Here is an 18,934-nt window from a genome sequence, read left to right as displayed (position 1 = left end):
AACATGCTGGAAGCTATTGCTGGTTGGTTTTTGGAGGTGACACTTGTTTCCAAGGTATCCAAAAGTAATTCCTCTCATTGTGTGGCCTTGGCCTGTGATGTCAGAAGCAAATGTTTGTGGCTTGTAAGTACTGAACCTTCCCATCAATATCCCATTACATTTTGTGGCTGTGAGGCAGCAGAGGAGCAATCTGACACATTGGCGTCTCACACAGAAGTGTAATGGAGGCAAAGGTGTGTCTTTGAATTTCTCTGTGCAGAAAAAAAATGGCACCCATTCATACTCACTGATGCTTGCTGAATGTTTATGGAGATCAATCAGTGAAGGTGAGCACACTGAGGTGGGACAGGAGGTCACCTCTGTGGCTACAGGTTGTTAGGAGCATAGCATGGAGGCTCTTGTTCATCACTGGCAAAAATGCATAGCAAAAGGTGGTGGCTAGGTTGAAAAACAGTGTTTTGTAGCTGAGAATTCCATCTGTTGAACAGTGCTGTTGTGCTCTTTGAATCTGTAGTTTTCATGGAAATAAATAGGAAGCACTAGTTTTTGAGCAGCCTACATGTATGCAGTTGAGGACTGTGAATAAAACCAAATTGTCTTAGAATAGTTCTTTAATTGGGGCTGGGTGGGACAATGTCAGGGCTAGAAGCAGTGAATTGTAAACAGTCTGCAAGTAGCTAAGCCAGTTATTTCTCAGTTATTTTAGATCTTTGTGATATTTGCATTTTGTATGGCTATAATGGCTGAGTCTTTTGCACATGTGAAGCAAAATGATTATACTTGCCTCACTGCAGCTGGCTGTGGCTTCTCACTGACACAATTACTGGTGTGACAGTCTCACTAGCTTGGTTTCAGTTCTGATAGGTGTAGCTTTATCAGATTATTGATTAACTTCTGTAGTCAACTCCAAACAGCTGGTGGATCTCAGCTTGTTTTTGGGAAATCTGTTTGAACGGAGTGCTTAAATAGTAGTTATAGCAAGTATTCCTATGCACTTCCAAAAAAAAAAAAAAAGACTTTAGGAAAAAAAAAAAAAATCTTATGCATGCACCAAACTCATTCCTTCTAACATCAGCATCTTCTAACTGAAGAGATACTTATACGTATAAAGCATTAGCTTGCTTTTGAAAAAGTCCTCAGTTACTTCCAAGTGGATTTATTTTCATAGCATCTTGAAGATTGTGCATGTAAGTCTGTATTGCCCTAGGTGTTGGAGAAAATGACATTTCTCCCTGGGTTCTTAATCTGCTTGTGGGATGGAATGCAGATAGAAAATTAAAGGTGCTTTTGCCTCTGTTTCTGTCTGTCTGATGAAAAATGGAATTGTGTAGTCTTCATGGATAACAGATGCATAGGTTGCAGCAATTTGTCTGGTTGCTTGCTTATGCTAGATGAGACAAATCTATCAGAGTAGCCTGACCATTCCTGTGAGAGCACCTCACAATACCAATTCTGTCAATCAGTTACTAAGTGGAAGGCTGGTGTGAGTTGTGGAATTATGTTTTTCATGATTTTTTTTTCATTCTATAACTCTTCTAAGTCACTGATGTAAGCTCAATACACTTTAGAGGACATATCTCAAATACTCTAATTTAGCAAGCATTGAATATCAAGTAAATTTTGAGATTTGTCTTACTCATCCTACTGTTCCCAGACTAACATGTGTTCAGAAATTTTATCAGTCACTCTTCAGGAAGGAAATTGTATGTTTTGACACATGTCAAGGTGGAAGCAAATGCATCTTTGCTTCTATTTTAATTTGTATTAGCATTAATTTAATATTACTGTGTGCTGAGAGTGAGTTGTGTAGTGCATTGAAAATATCTTCTTCGCTTCTGTTGGTTCAAGGAGTGGAAGAGAAAATTATCACTATTTAGGTAGGACAGCTTGCTCTATCTACTTTTATTGCCTTAAGCCAGGGTAAGTTAACTATCTGGCTTCTTCTCAGTGCTGCTGTTTATTTGTGGGATTGTGGGTTGTGGAGGTTGTTGTGGTTGTTGTTGGGCTTTTTAAGTAATAAAACTAATTACATGAATAAGACTTGGATTGCCTTAGCATACAGGAGTTGACCAGTAATAATAGACATAGGAAAACCACTCATTCTGGGAACTGTAGATTAAGACTTTTTTTGTGCAGGGATAAAGACTGATTTAAAAAAAAAAAAACTTTGGTGGAATCTCCATGAACTAGAAGATATCTGTATGGATTGGGAAATGCATGATAGTAGTTTTGTGCTGTTTTTCCTCTGTCTTTGTGAGATCAACTATGAACTCGAAAGCAGTTGCTCAGGCAGAACTTGAGGGAATAGCTGTGTACCGTGTTGCCAGCAAAAACTTTTCAGTGTCAATACAAAGAAAAGAAACAAAACAACAACAAAAAAACCTGATTTAACTGGAAAATTCTCAATGATTATTTCCATGTCTGTTCTACCTTGCAGCTGATTGTAATGCCGTTCTTAAAGCTCTACAGTCCGTTTTTCAAGAGCAGGGAATGACAGAAACAGTTCATAACTGGGAAGATCATGGATATTTGGCAACCTACATCAAAAAAAATGGCAGGTGAGTGGATTTTCCTTTTTATTTTCCATCTGTCTACACTTAGAAATATTTTTCTTCCTTTATTAGATGTTACAGGGTGCAGGTAGAGGAGACTTCTTTCACCCATTTTGTGTGTGAAATTACTCTAAAACAATGCAGAATACTGTGGAGAACATTGTGCCACCTTCTAACATGGTTATGAGCGCAGTTGAACTAGTCCATTGTCTGCTTGTGCAGGGTACACAGGACCACATCCAGGTGGCTTCTGCTGATCTCCAAGCAGGAGACTCCACAGCCTCTCATGGCAGCCTGTGCCAGTGCTCTGTGGTGCCTGTACAACACAGAAGTGCTCCCTAGTGTTCAGAGGGAACCTCCTGTAGTCCAGTTTGTGCCTGTTGCCTCCTCTCCTGGCACTGAGCACCGCTGTAAAGGTCAGGGCTTCATCTTCACTGCACCCTCCCTTCAGGTGTTTATAGATATTGAGATCTCCCTAAGCCTCTTCTTTGTTGGAATTAACAGTCCCAACTCCCTCAACTTCTTCTCATGGGAGAGAGACTGCGATTTCTTCATCTTTGTTCCCTCTGTCAAGCTCTTTCCAGTAATTGTCTTCTACTGAGGAGCCCAAGAGCTGGATCCTGCACTGCAGGTGTTGCCTCACCAGTCACAGTGGAATAGTGGGAGAAGTTTGAACTTGAACCGAAGCTCTTGAACTGCTGGTGGTGTTTCCCTACTGCAGCCAAGGATACTGTTACCCTTTCTGACTGCAAGGGTATACTCAAATTGGTTGTCCATTATGCCTCCTAAGTCCTTTTCTGAGGAGCACTTGGGTGTCTCCCAGTATGTGCTGGTGCCTGAGGTTATTCCTACTCAGGTCAGGACTTTACACTTCTCCTTGTTGAATTTTTGAGATTTTTATAAGCCCACATGTCCAGCCTGTTCAGCACTCTATGGATAGCTGTGCAGCCAGCAGCAGTATATGTTCAGTCATTCAGCTTTTAGTTGTGCTGCCAAACACATCTTCTAATATTTTTGCACTGGAGGATGGTTGTCAGTATTCCTACTGCTGTGATAAGATGAAGGATAGGGTGCTGGGCCTAGTGGCCTTCCAGCAGGGGAAAAAGTGGTCTGTTATGCTGTATCTTAGTTCTAGATATCTTGGTATTGTTTACTGTGTTAAGTAACAGAGTTGGGTGGTAGTGCAGTGTCTCAGACATCCATGTCCATGAGCTGCATGTGCCTGAATTTATTCTCTTGGGTTAGACCAATAGTTTGTCTGTGAAAGAGCTGGCAGGGTTCTTTATTTAAGAGACTACTCCCAAAAGACAGCATCACTGAAGCTTTGTGGTTTGAGCTGCTTTTGCTGTCATGTAGTTGTATCAAGTAGCCTTACTTCTCCCTCATGCCTTGCTCCAGGGTATGTAGTACATGCAGTCAGCCTTATGATAACAAAATTCTTCCCCAGTGACTTGTAGTGCCTCTGGTGCTTTGGATGCTTTGAGGAGGCAGTTGGTAAGATGGAGGAGAAACCTCACTCAAAAGGAGAGGAGAAGTGGAGTTAAGTGTAAGCATGGATGGGGCCTACCTATTCTCAGAAGAGTTCATCTCCTTGAGCCTTCCAGGCTGAATGCAACTAGTTGATTATTGGTTCTATTTAGTAGTGTAACACAACAGGCATCTCTTTGACTAGCAGTGTTAATCTTTTCAACTCACTATGAGAAATACCAGAGAACACTGATGTTTTGGAAGGCAAATGGGGACTTGAACATCTTGATATTCATAGCATCCTTAAGTAAGGTGTAAGAAGTTTTTCTCCTACAGCATTACTTTTTGTCATTCTTGATTTGCATGGGCCGACTTGCTCTACTCTTAATTCAGCATATTGGTTTTAGCAGTAAATGTAGCATTTGTCCCTTCTCCCTATTCCGTAACAGAAATGTGGTTAACTGTCAATGTTTTTGATCTTGATCTGTATGTAAACCGCTGTAGTGATGTTAATGCTAAACTGCATACAAATGTTGTCAGCTCAGAGTTACACTGGCAAGTGAAGCTGCTAAACCCTGTAATTATTAAATAAATGCTCGAATGAAAATTCTAATATGGCACGGATGCTGCTCTTCTAAGAGGAGCAGTTCAGGAGGTCATCATAAGTACAGTAAAATTAAAGAAGGAAGAACGCCATGATGGAAGAGCTAAATATTAAGAAGAGACTGTTCACATTTCAAGTGATTCTTAGTGCAATTCTATTTATAAATCAATAAATAATGGTTATTGCTTTCTTATAACTGCAGTCTGAAATTACTGTCTTCGGCTATTCAACTCATTGTCTTTAGTAGTGTGAGTGAAATACATTTTTCTGTGCTTTGCCAGCCACATTGAATAAACACTGACTTGAGTACAGCAGAAGTTTCTGTAAGTCTAGGGTCCTCAGCATTTTGTTTTCCTTGAGTTGTGGTATTTTAGATCCCTCACAGAAGTTGTATATACTTCATCTGAGACAGCCTTAAACAGCATGTTTTCCATTAACGTACTGTGATATACTTTCAGTTAGCTGAAACAAACCTGTTGTAAACAACAGGGGGCTGGACAGGTCAAAAAACAAACAACAACAACAAAAAAAAAAAACAGCAGAGCTGAAGGAAATAATTCATGAATGGCAAAATGAACTGGTTATACATGCAAAGGATTTGATGGCAACCACATGGGCTCTGTTTTAATGCTAGCAAATTTGTCTGCTTTTTGAAGACTTTAAAATATTGCAAGTTTTTAATGCTACTCAAAATGAACTAAAATAGAAAAATGCTGTCTGATACAATTAGTGTGAAAGTAGCCTGGGAATGCAGACTTCTTTCCCTTCAAAGTGAGGGCCTTCTTGAAATTAAGTAGTATATAGTGGAAAAGCAGAACAAAAACTGATGAAGGGCAGATAATGTGACTGAAGCTGCGGTTTTTGCATATGACTTCCTGTAAGGATGCAGGGTACAAAATTTCCCTGGCAAGTGGCAGGGAGCTGACTAGCTTGCTCAAGCATGAAAGATGCATGACCATACTGTGAGGAAGTGATGCGAGGGTGTGCATGCACATGCATTTTCTAATCATCCATAGATGACTGAGCAAGTCAAATGTGCAACCAATGTAAGCTGGATATTAACCCCAAGAAAAGTGTATGTTTGATATTGGATAGTACTATTTTGTTCAGGAATGCCTACAGTCCAATACCTGTGCTGATAGCCTGCACCATGCCCTGTTACAGATTGTTGAGATGCAGGCACTACTGTTGGCAGAACTTTGTCTCTGACAAAATACTGTGTGAACAGCTCTGTGAAGGGCTACTGCTGTTAAATGAATTAGAGCTTATTTGAGGGTTATGCCTTGCTTTCCTGTTGGCATCACTGAAGCAACAGAACCTCCTTCGTTGAAGTTTAGCAAGCCAGAGTCGGTCCTACCTGGTCTGTTAGCATTGTGAGTTACTCTTAGCCAGAGGGGCAGGGCATAACAAACCTCAAAATAAACTAATTGAGGGAAGCTCATTTGAAAGCATTTTACTAATCGGTTTGTCAGATGAAACCGTGAGTGAAATACCCATTCACACTCTGGAGTTGTTCAGGAAATTGCTCTCTTTAACCAGTCAGGTCAGTGTTTACAGTGATGTGAATGTTCTTCTGTTCTTGACCAGCCCTTAAAGGAAATGCTGCACTGGGAAATAGTAACGTGCTAGCTACAGTTCTGGGAGGTTTGGGGATCTCAGCAGTTTTGTTTTCCTGAGGTATATTTTTACATTGCTTGTAGAAACTGCATATTTTTGGGAGCCCTGTAAGTAGCTTGATTTCATTTAAGTGTCTTTCATTGACGTGTCACTCTGGTTTAGACTGGAAAGTTTTTTTCAAGATATGAATGTGAAGTCTTTATCTTGCTGAATATATATGGTACTTCATACGGCATGTTACTTAAGATGTAAAAATAATAATAAAATAAAACCAGGGTAAGATCATTGAAGAGCCAATACTGTATTTTGATATCATTGCTACTTGTACACACACTCAGAATAGTACTCACAGCTGTAGTGTTTCTTGTCCTTTAGTCTTCCTTACCCACATCATCTACTCAAATGCTTCCCTGATCCCTCTTTTTGTCCCTTTGCACCTGAAAGCTCTTTTAAAAGCCCACAAAACCTGTAATTCTGAGCCGGTGTTTCTACAAGACTCTCTTTTACAAAGGCAGTGACTTTCCCCTATTCATGCATCCATCTTAAGCTTCTCTGTTCTGAGTTCTTTTTTGGAGAAAGGTAATCCTCGGGGTATTTGAGTTCATCGTCACAACAGTGCAAGATTTAACCAGTTGAAGCTTTGTTTGTCACTGAGACGATTGTGATGAATATGTTAACACTGAGAAGGGAGGGTTGGGTATTTCTATGCTTTTTCCTGACCATATTGTTTAGCTAACTACTGTGGCAGTCAGCACCGTTTAAAGGAGCAAGATGGGCATTTCTCAACTCTGTGCCAGATGAGAATGTTGCTTTTTATTCAGTTACCTAGGGTGTGAAAATGGACTGAAGAACAGTTGGAAGCAACTGCTAGGAATCGGCAACACTTCAGAACTATGATAGTTTTCATTGTTTTAATTTCCTTCCTTTGTTTAAAAAAGAAAAAAGAGAACAGAAACAATCATACAGTGAAAAAGACTGTGGTTGCTTAATTCATTAATGTTTCTAAAGTAATTTGTAGTTAAGTAGTATTTTAAAAAAAAGTGTTCTTCTGCGTGTTGTTGTCTTGATAGTATTTTTGCTGTTGATGATATATTTTGGGATTTTCTATTATAAGTAAGTTCTTGTTCCTCCCCTCATGGGTAATTTGACAGGTGGCAATTTCTTTGGGAAGGTATTCTTCATATACTTTATGTCTAGGTTCAAGGTTAGTCATTCAGCAGATTAAAGCTTTAATGGAGTGAAGAGGGCTGCTGTAGGTACCTATCTGACCTGTCTGTCTATCCAGTTTTTATCTGTAGGGGAAAAAAAAGTAAGGTTGAATATGCAGGATTGCAGTATTTCTTATTCTTCAATCACGTAGCTGAGGCAGGGTAAACATATTGGTTTAGAATATGTTGATCTCTCCTGCTGGTTCTTTTTAAGTTCAGTTGTTCATCCAAAACCTTTTCTGGTTTCAAACAATTATTTCTTAACATCTGATGTTCCCTGTTCTGAAAAATAAAACTCAGGCAAGAGCCAGTATTTGGAAGGCTCAATAAAAGTATTTCTGTGATCATAATCCATTTCCTTGCAAGCACAAAAAGCCTGGGTACTGCTGTACAAGATTTGTGCAGGTGGGATGCTAGGACTTTGTTATACCAAGGGCTGCATTTCGTATGTTTTGTGCCCTAATGGAAAGGAGAGGATCCTTCCTTACTTTTGAGTTTTTTCCTCGTTCATTTTATGAAAGTGCTAGCAAGCTTTGAAAACTAGGATTTTTTTTTTTTCTGTGAGACAGGAAGGAAAGAGGATTCTTGTGATTAAAACCTTAATTTTTGGAGCTATTTTGTCATTCAGATTGCAAAGTAATCTTTGCTGTAATTTCAGAGATATGATACTGAAACTGTATTGTTGTTCCATAACACCCTGTCCTCTACTGTTATCATACGAGCTGCTGCTGAAAACCTTTGTTCACATGTGGTCATTAGACAAGCGAAGGAAAGCAGAAGCAAAGTACCCTTTGCTATATCCTTGTTTCACCTTAGTCTGTGAATTCAGTCTTGGTCTTGCTATAGCCCTTGGATCATCTTTGTGACCCTCCTCTGGACCCTCTCCAAAAGCTCCACATCTTTCCTACACTGGGGGCTCCAGACTTGGATGCAGTAGTCCAGCAGAGGCTTCAGATGGGCAGAATAGTGAGAGACAATCACCTCCTTTTGTCCTACTGGTCACCCCTTGCCTGATGGAGCCCAACATATCATTGGCCTTCTGGGCTGAAAGTGCGCTCTGCTAATCATGTTAAGTTTTTCATCAGCTGGAACCCTGATGTCCTTCTCAGCAATTTCTTTGAAAGTTTTTTCAATTTAACATATGTTTTCTGTTTGAGAGCAGGTATTACCAGCTGGACCCTCAGTATGTGAATTACTGGCCCACTGCACTACTCCAATCTGTTATCTAACTTGGAAGAGGTGTCCCTGTGAGGTGTCAGTACTCTGTTGCCCTAGTGAGAATAAATCACTGTTGGACCCAGTGAATGGTGGCTTTGCAGTATCACTACCTTACTCTGCTCACACCACCTCACTGTGCTCACATCCACTGTTTTATCTCCATCAGTGCTCAGTAAGTGTTGATGAATGTCAATGGGTGCCATTTTTTCTACACAGAGGAATGTGACACTCCTTTCTTAAATCCACAGTTTCAATTAGATGCAGTTTTGTCAAACTGTAGAAAAAAACAACATGAAGAACAAGATGATGTGTTATTCCTTGGTTACTTTCTGTATATCCTTTCATCAGGACCAACTGGGATCATTTATGCGGGCATAATTTCCTGGTGACTGTGTCAGGAGAGTACATACTTAATGGCTTTTCACTGATTTAGTTTAGTGATCATTGTAGTGTATGCGTTTTCTAGTCTCTAATCTAAAATACTTGTAGGGAAGACATCTAGTGGACAATCGGTGAAATGTAGGGAAGATCATTAATTTGGTGCAAAGGTGCAGATAATTGGGCAGATGTGCTGTATAAAAACATCTTTCTTTAGGCAAGACCTATTCATGAAGTCTTGAGGAAAATCAGACGCTTCTCAGGGTCATCTTTTCTAAGTGTGTGGCACATAATTTCCTTGTAGCCATTCCCTTCTTTTTGTCTTCTTCCCTTCCCAGCACAGGAAGGGTGTAGCATTTGCTTCTCTCTTTCTGGTTTTTTTTGTTTTTTTTTTTTGGTGTTGTTTGTGTGTCCTTCTCCATAGTGCTTATCTTCTGTTTGTTACAAGCTGAAAATCCTCCTCCATTTGTTCTCCCTGCTCTTATGAAGCCTTGTTCTTGGTTGCTGTAATAAGCCAGTGTACAGCATACTCTTGCATTTGCGTTCATCACTGAGGTTTTGCTGCTGCAATTTCTTGTTCATTGTGTGTAAATATTTATTTTTTCCAATGTGTAAATTTTTATACAGCTTGAATCTGAACATTGTCTCTTTGAGAAATTACCGTACATTTAGGAAAAAGAAAAAGGCAAAAAGTGAGAAGTAGGAGGAGAAGAAACATCTCATTGTGTTCTTCAGGCTTGATTTCATTATAAAGAAAACCCCACCTATCCAAGCAGGCCTTACTGAGGGCTGAACAGCTGAGAGTAGGCAGTGTACTTCCCCTAGTAAAATGGTGGCTTTGGCTTAAACATCTTCTTCATTAACTTGCTGCCTGCTGGTTTTATTAGTTATGCAGTGTTTGGCATACCACTGCAGCTTTCCATTTACTGCTGAGTGACTTCTTGAGGAATAATGGATCTGGAACTATCAGCAACTGACAGGCTCCTGGAAAAAGCGAAAAAAAAGGAACTGGCCATTCTGAATTTACCTATGAATTTCAGGCTTTCTTTCCTCTCATTTTTATTAACAAAGCCGTCATCACTGTCTTTCTTTATTTTGTAGTTTTGCCAATTTGAGAATTCACCCTCATGGATTAGTGTTGGTGGACCTGCAGAGCTACAATGATCATACAAAAGGAAGAGAGGAAACTGATCAGGTAGTAGGGATGCTTTTCTTATGCTTAGCAAACTGCATGGGGAACCTCTTCTTTTCTTCACATCTATTAAAGCATAACTTGGTAAAATATTTTTAAATAATTGTTTGTTCTATCTTAGTGCTCCCAGATGGAGTAGTAGTGGCTGTTGTAATCACATTTGTGTACAAATGCACACACATACTTGCATGGATGTACTGGGCTTCACGTTCTTTGCTATACAAGTTTCAAAAATGTTGCAGCCTTGTTTTAGCCTTCCTATACACAGGGCAGAGAGAGAAGGGATGTTCAACCCACCACACAGTGTACTACAGTATCATTTTCTTCTCTGATATGGGAGACAGAGAACCTTTGTTCTAAAGCTTTTCTTTCCCAGGAAGAAGAATAATTGCTGCTTCTCTGGTGTGAAATTCAGAGTTGGGATTTTGGGGGGGACTAAAACTTTCCAGGATTCTTCTGCTCCCTCTTTAAGTTGGGTCTGAGTGTTGTGGCCATTAACCCGGACTGTTAAATGCAGTGACAACTGTTAGCAATATGTGTTTGCTTGCTACTAATGAAGCCAGGGCAGATAATTATTCATGGACTTATAATGTTATGTTGCAAGTCTTTCACTACTGATGCTTCTTATTATTGCCTTCTAACTAGTCTAATTTAAAAGATTTTATACAACAAGTGATGACTTCTGTAATTCCCACCTCTTTTGTTTGCTGTCTTTTCAGCTTCTAAACAAAGTAGAAGAAAGAATGAAAGAATTTTTTCATGGCAATCTGAAAAGGGTAAAGCGGTAAGTTCATATATATAGACTTCCACATTTGTCTAGGTTGCTGAAGACAATAAATTATGCTTTGCTATGCTGCTGTGAATAAGTAGTCTGGAGTATGAATTCTTGTGTATGTTTTTCCCCAAATATTTTGAAACTGTTTTATAGCAGAATTAAAGACACTGATTTTTCTCATGTGAAGCTTGACCTTCAGTGTTGTTACTTGGGCAAGAATTATTTCTTTTATTGTTTTCTGCAACAGTTGCATGAATTGGTGGGAGAAAATGCAAACAGGAGGCAAGAGCGTTCTGCTGTGGAAGAACTAGGGAGCCAAGGGTGGCAGCAGGCCAGTCCAGAGCATGAACTTTACCTACAAGATCCAGTCCCACGGCTCCTGATGGGGCAAGCAGGGCTGGAGTGGGTTGCTGATAGTGCCAGACAGGGCCTTATACTTCCAGGCTGGGTGTCAAGAGTGGCAAAAGATGTGGGCAGGTACAGCTGTAGCTTAGCTCAGACAAAAGCGTAAGCCAGAGCCAAGGTGGGCATCCTTTCCTACCGCTGTCTCACGTGGCTTGGTCCCAGCAACTAGAGCAGGATTATCCAGGTTTATCTGATGGAGCTGGGTTTGAGAATGGGCAGCAAGCAGTGGAAGTACTGTCTTTTGTAGAACACTTTTTAATATTGACATACTATTCTGGGTGTCTGTAGAATCCCTATTATGTGAACTTGTTAAACATAGGTCAGGAAAAAGTCTATCTGAAGTGATCTAGATTAGTTTTGTTTCCTGAGTATAGGAAGATGAATTTCTTTGGACAGTGGTTCTGGATTGGATCTTGTAACATGCTCCTCAACTTTTAAAAATTTGTTTTGCATCCTTCTGAATCACACATGATCCCTAACAAAACTAGTGCTGCTGGAAATTGTTCTTTCTACCTTTTTCCTTGATCTTGTGAATAGATGCTCTTGCTGCTTCAGCATGTGCTGCCATCGCGTGGTTTACTGAGAGCAGAAATAATTTGTACAGTGTTTGCTGAGAATCCCTAGTGAATTTGCAAGAAGCTTGTCTGTCTGATTTTTCTCCTGCACCTTCTCCTGAAAAAGATTTAGTTATCTAGAGTGTACGGAAATTTGATGAACTCTGTGCCTGCGCAATTTGTATGAAATGGAATTCAATCATTTTAATTATTTACTACCATTTCAAATACATTTTGTCTTTTCAGGTCTAACACTGATTTCAACCATACTTGTGTTGGAATTAAAAGAAAAAGAAGGAAAAGATTAAACACAAAGCAACCTGTTTGTCTAGGTGGCTTTGAAATGTATTTTAAAAATAAAACAAGCTGGCAGCTGAGATGTCACATATGTGGATATCAAGAATTGTGCTTAAACATTGCAGACCTGGCTCCGCTTAAAGCGCTGTCATAGCTCGCTTTTGTGTTTCCGTATATGCTTAAAATGTCTCAGTACAACTTTAGAAGGGTGAGACTCACTAATCTCAAAGAAATTGCATTCTTAGCTGAGCTAAAGATGGGAAGAGGTTTTGTCATTTTTGATTTTGTTGTTGTTGTTTGTTTTTTTGTTCACATTCTGATTTTTGTATTGTGGCAATTTCTGGTCATAAACTGATTCTTTTGCAGAGGCAGTGTTACATAAGTCTTTTCTCTTAGAGGTATATTCGTGCACTTTGTAGAACTTAGTTGTACATGAAAAGCAGTCACTGCTACATCACTGGTACCTTAGCAAATTTTGTATATTTAACATATGGCTCATGGGTTTGTTAAATGCCTTCAGCATTAAATCTTGCGAATTTTCTTGTTTACTCTTGTAAATGCTATTTATTTGTTATATTTATTATGCAGAAGCCAGTGATTGTTAAAAGGAAATATATAAAATCATTGTCACAGGTTTGGTGATCTTTTTCTCTCTTCTCTCTTTCTAGATTGCCAGCCATTTTGAGAGGAGGTGTCATTGATAGATACTGGCCCACAGCCGATGGGCGCTTGGTAGAGTACGACATAGATGAAGTTGTTTATGATGAAGATTCACCTTTTCAGAACATTAAAATTCTGCATTCGAAACAGTTTGGGAATATTCTTATTCTCAGTGGGGATGTCAGTAAGTATTGTCTCAGTGGAGGATCTTCTGGGTGAAATTGTAAGAAGTGTTTTCTCTTACTGTGTCAGTTTTGATGGGTTACTGAAGGTTGTGGTTCTGATACAGGAAGCTAAGTCTTGTATATGTATGTGTACGTACACATCTGTTCCTATATATAAAACATTTAAATCAGAAAGGATGACCAGATGTAAAAGCTGGAGTATGAGCAAGGTATATGCTCTTTCAAAAGTGTTTTTCTTGCTGTGGAAAATACCACAGGAGAAGTGAAGTGAGCGTTCTCTACCACAGCTCATTGAATCACTTTGTTCATTTTATCTTTTACTGTTTGTTGTGATAGCAACCTCTTGAGGGCTTCTCTTTGACAGTAAAACAAAGTACTTTATCAATCTTCAAAACAGAAGATTGGAATTATCAGGGAGTATCCAGAGGAAGAAACGGCGGTGTGTGGGGGGTGGTAATCTGCTGCCCTATTTTTTGTGATGCTGAAATTATTTCCTCAGTGAGATCAGCCAGAACAGCTGTATCCCATTTAGCTGCTGTGTTGTTGAACTTGTTTTGCCTCTTTCTTCTCCAGATTGCTAAGTTGAACTTCAAGTTAGTAGGAAGAGTGACCCAGATTTTATGAGAGGTTCTATCTATGGACTACCTCTGCCTGTTGTTCTCTGTGTTTTTGAAAGTGAATCTGAGAGAAGATGGGTTACTGTTCTTTTAAGCCACATAAGGATGCTATTTGTAATGAAGACTAGACATATCAAGGAATATGCTTTGTGAAGTCCCTTTGTATTTATATTTAAATGCACTGACTGAAGTAAATGAGGGATGTTCCTGTCTAAGGTTAGGATAGCTAATTTGAGGCTGAGTAATTAAGACTTTTGAATATAGCTTTTGAAATCACCAGAAATACCTCTAACCATTCAATGTAGCTATCACCATCTGTCAAGGGGACTTAAAGAATTCTGTGCAGATGGCAGCTTGAGTGTTGTTAATACTGAATTCATCAGCTGAGTATTCTTTAATTCTGTTAGAGTTGTATCTGAATTGCCAAATTAAGTATTCCACACTTCTGGCCAGAAATTTTCATTTTGATTTTTCATATGGAAATGAGGTTTTCTTTGAATGTTGTCACAGCATGCCACATAGAAAGAGAAGTATGCCATTACTTATTTACCTTCCACAGAATTTTAAAACAATGGTCTGTAATTCTGTTATTGTGCCATTATAAACTAAGTGCTGATTGGCAGGCACAGTATTAGAATGTGCTTGGTATAGCAGTACATCATTGGTTTGCTCTTGTAACTTAAATCTGATATTAGAGCCAGGAAAGTTATTGCCTGTTTTGAAGGTACCAGATATTAATGGTCATGCTTATTCTTCTGTGCAGGGATCTGCAGGGTGCATCTAGGTTGATCTTTTTAGTTGGGGTTCTGAGAGTGCTTCCAAAAGTCTCCTGATTGTCTTTTGCTGCATTAATTTGAGGTAAAAACCCATTGAAGTGTGTCAAGTGTGGACGTCAAGTCCTAAGTACGGCCTCTTTTGCGCTGCAGATGTGCTTGTCTTGGTATACAGTACTTGGTAATGTTGATGCAGCCACTGTTGAGTTTGCTTTGAGGAATGCAGAAGTCCTGTATGAAATTCAGAGGAGGATTTCATTAGCTCTGGTAAATCACCAGTCTGCTTCTACCTGACGTGTCTCAGCTAGGTTCTTTCTGTAGCTACTCTTACACTGATCTGTACTGTATCCCCTGGGGATTAGTCAAAAGAACTAAAGATGGTTTTTGTCCAACTCTTTCTCTTCCTTCCATTCAGATCTGGCAGAAAGTGACTTGGCATATACTCGAGCCATAATGGGCAGCGGAAAGGAAGACTACACTGGCAAAGAAGTGCTGATCCTTGGAGGTGGTGATGGGGGTATTCTGTATGAGATAGTCAAACTGAAGCCAAAGATGGTTACTATGGTAGAGATATCCTTTGACAAATGGCTGGTCATTTCAGTGTTGTGCAGTCTGCATGTTTTAGCGTTAAGTACAACTACCAGACACTAATTTGCATGAGGAGATAGTCTGAATTGAAATTTCTTTCTTGTGAGCATGGAGCTTTAACATTAATGGTAACCTAATGTGCCATAAACAGTGGTTGAAAACAAATAAGTGCTTTTTGACCCTCTGTCTGAATTTGGGGTCAAAGATGTAAGCTTGGCTATTGTGATACATAACTACACCTTATTATTCCTTTGTGAATTTCACCTTTTTGACAATTTTTTTCTTGAAGAAAATGAAATTCTCATAACCTGTATTATTTCTGGGATGCTGAATGCCTTAACTGTCTTCAAACATTGACCAAATGGTGATCGACGGGTGTAAAAAGTACATGCGTAAAACATGCGGAGATGTCTTAGACAATCTGAAAGGAGAGTGCTATCAGGTATTTTTTATTTTGCTTTTGTTGAGAGTAACATTTCAAATGTGACATTGAGGCTGGGAGATTGCTGTGGGAAAGCTTGGTAGAAGAGCCTTCTGATCTTTCTTAATTTTGGGAAGAATTTCTTTTCCTTTTGAAATTCCTAAATGCTAATAGCTGCCAGTGGAACTTGTATTGAAAGTATGCATTATTTTAATTCTTCACTTTTGAATTATTTTAAAAATAGAATCATAGAATCATAGAATCACTAAGGTTGGAAGAGACCTAAAAGATCACCTAGTCCAACCGTTCACCTATTCCCAATAGCTCCTACTAAACCATGTCCCTCAACACAACATCCAGTCTTTCCTTGAACACCCCAAGGGTCGGTGATTCCACCACCTCCCTGGGCAGTCCATTTATATAACTACTACAGTCCTATTAAATAACTACGTATACCCAGAAGGAATGTGAAATATGAGAGTTGCCTATTGCCACAACTTATAAATGAAGAGGAAATAGTTATAGGGATGCAGTGTTAAATACAATTCCCTAAATTGTTATGAAGATCTGAAAAGAAATGTGTGTTTAAGTTAGGTTGTTCTTCACTATTGAGAATATCTGTTTAAAAAAAAACCACACTTTTTTTTTAAATTTTCAGAGAAAATCTTACCACTGCACTCTTAGTGTTTAAAGGCACGCAGTCTTCTGTGTTGCATCTGACATCTTTTTATTGATATGATCTGATATCTTGTTCTGTTTTCATTCCTGCTCCTTAACGTTCTCATAAATACTAGTTTGAAGGTGTGTGTTTAAAAAAAACGCACATTAAAAATTAACTGGGAAGTTGTATGCTACTTTACATGAGTCAGTGGCCCTTCATACAAATACCTTATTTTACTACTGTGTTAGGAGACTGGAAGTGTTACCGTTTGACAGAACAGAGGCTACCTAGAAGTCCGAGCTAGGAAATTGAGTCTTGTGGTGCCTTGCACTTCTTATTATTCCTGCTTTATAATGACAAAAATATGAAAATATAACTAGAAGTTAAATCAATTTTTAATTTTGCACTTCATTCCTTGCTTAGTTCTTGTGAATCCATGTTTGTTCCTTTTTCCAGGTCAGTTCTAGGGTATTTTGAAGATTAATTACAGTATTTCATTCTTTTAGGTTCTAATTGAAGACTGTATTCCTGTACTGAAGAGGTATGCCAAAGAAGGAAGGATGTTTGATTATGTAATTAATGATCTGACAGCTGTTCCAATCTCCACATCTCCAGAAGAAGGTTAATCTTCTAATTTATTTTCCTCCACTTCTGTGTAACTTCTCAATCTCAGTCCCTACTGCATAACAATTGGCAATTTGAATAAAAAACACTTAGATTCTTACCTTTCTTTTAATGGCAGCTTTATTGAAGCGCAGAAAATGATAGCATATCTTTCAAATTTCTCTTAAGCATTAGATAAAAGTAGGTGCATTGAACTTCTTTGAAAACTGTGCTCATACTCCAGAATAATGTGAGCTCAAGTAACTCTTGAGAAAAGTGTTCAGTGAGTTCACATTCCAGTATTGTATGCACTCGCACCCATGCTGCCACATATCCTCTCCCTACCCAAAGTAATGAAAACATTATTAAAAACAAACAAAAGAAAACATACAGAATATTACAGTAAAGAAAACTAGAGATATTCACTTCTTTGTTGCTATTGTTTGAGGGTTTTATAGAGGCTTTGTGTCAACGTTCCCTCCACCAAGAATGTCAATGGTTTACGGGCTGGTTCGGCCCGGTTCCGTGATGAGTGGGGCAGAGGGATCCGCAGATCCGCACCTCCGGAAAAAAAGAAACAGGGGACCCCAAAATAATTGAAAACAGTGGCAACGATCTGAGAAGAAACAAACTAATTTACTAAATACATTATCGGAATGCAAGATAACACACTATAATACAATATAATCAGAATTGAAGCTAATAAATCAAATATAATGAGAGAGAGAGAATGTCTGAAGGGTGGACAGGCCTCACCACAACGCTGAGGTGAGATGCGCAGTCCAGTTGAGCAGCAGGGAGATGGGAGCAGCGCCCACGACGAAGGGCAGGTGAAAAAGAGCCCATCAGGTGACCTTGCCAGGAGTTAAATCTCCTCTCCCTGACCACAAAGTCCCCTGGGGAATGTAGTTCTTCTCTTCTTCTGGGCAGGTACCCAGGACTTGAGCATTGACAGTTAAACTCCCAGTGCTCCACGTGATGTTATGATGTGGAATACCGAAAACCAAAAATCACAAAACCATGACACTTTGATTTATTTTTCTTGTTTGTTTCTTTGTTGTTTTCTTTCAAGCTGAAAGATAGCTGCTTTCTAGATGGTAGGCGTGTTGTAGGTCATGACTATATAAAGCCAATGGTATTTGTTTATTGATCATACTCTGTAGATTCTACGTGGGAATTTCTGCGATTGATTCTTGACCTCTCAATGAAAGTCCTGAAGCAAGATGGAAAGTATTTCACACAGGTATGGTATCTAGACGTAAAGAAGTACTGCTGTTATAAGTATTGTAATCTCTTTTTTTCAGATACATCTTTCTCACAAACAAAGACAAACAAAAAAGCCCCAGCAAAACTAACAAAATATAGTAGCAGGCTGTTTTCTTTCCTTATAGTACTTTGTTTGGATTTTTGCATGAAATTTGGGCTTTCCAAACTGACTTGTCTTTTTCCATTTTCAGCTGAAATTGTTTGTGCCTTTGAACTTAAAAACATAATTTCAATAATCAGGAAGGCATACTGCAAGATAGTTCAGCTGCAAGCAGTTCTTGGAAAAGCAGAACAGGTGTACTTTACAAAGATGGACATGGTTTCTAAGCTAATGCCTTCAGTAATACAGTGTAAGACATGAAAAATTGTGTTATCCATAAAGATGTAAGAATTTGACATAGGTACAATGTGACAAGAAAAGTAGTCAGTTGGAAGTAAATATTCTTTTTGCTTTTTTTTTTTTATCAATTCCTAATGGAAATTACTGGTTTTGCTTTGTGGAAAATAGATTTTATACATTTTAATCTATTTGTTATAATGCTGGGCATTTTATGAAATGCCTTATACAGTTCATATAAGACTTTGTTCTTGTATCAAGTTTCTAATCCAATTCCATTTAAAAATAATTAAAAATTGATATGCTTGCTGCAGTATGGCTACTTCAGGTATAATGCAACTGTGGTAAAGCTTTCATCTGAAGATACTTCTTTATTCTAAACTTAGAATACCACGAAGCTCTATGCAATTGTAACAAGAAAAAGCCTGATGAGAGCGAGCAGACAGATGAGTGAAGTGTCTCTGAAGTTGTATTTTGTGCTGTGCCCATGCTTCAACTAGTTTTCTAATGTGTGTAGCATCGAAGTACAGCATTTTGAAGTACTTCACTGAACTCC

The 18,934-nt window shown here is 38.8% G+C and overlaps 1 protein-coding gene across 1 annotated transcript in view; it reads left to right on the top strand.

Moving 5' to 3' along the window:
- Positions 1 to 18,934, top strand: part of SMS (spermine synthase) — a 47,623-nt gene that overhangs the window by 13,225 nt on the left and 15,464 nt on the right. The window contains exons 2-9 of the mRNA XM_048955309.1: positions 2,438 to 2,558; positions 10,146 to 10,239; positions 10,956 to 11,020; positions 12,936 to 13,111; positions 14,918 to 15,074; positions 15,445 to 15,532; positions 16,679 to 16,793; positions 17,939 to 18,018. Coding sequence (XP_048811266.1) covers positions 2,438 to 2,558; positions 10,146 to 10,239; positions 10,956 to 11,020; positions 12,936 to 13,111; positions 14,918 to 15,074; positions 15,445 to 15,532; positions 16,679 to 16,793; positions 17,939 to 18,018 — 896 coding nt within the window. The remainder of the gene's footprint in view (positions 1 to 2,437; positions 2,559 to 10,145; positions 10,240 to 10,955; positions 11,021 to 12,935; positions 13,112 to 14,917; positions 15,075 to 15,444; positions 15,533 to 16,678; positions 16,794 to 17,938; positions 18,019 to 18,934) is intronic.

This window comes from Lagopus muta, chromosome 1, assembly GCF_023343835.1.
Source record: "Lagopus muta isolate bLagMut1 chromosome 1, bLagMut1 primary, whole genome shotgun sequence".
NCBI classification, from domain to species: domain Eukaryota; kingdom Metazoa; phylum Chordata; class Aves; order Galliformes; family Phasianidae; genus Lagopus; species Lagopus muta.
Note: the sequence above shows the minus strand (reverse complement) of the source record. Positions and strands in the feature narration are given on the sequence as shown.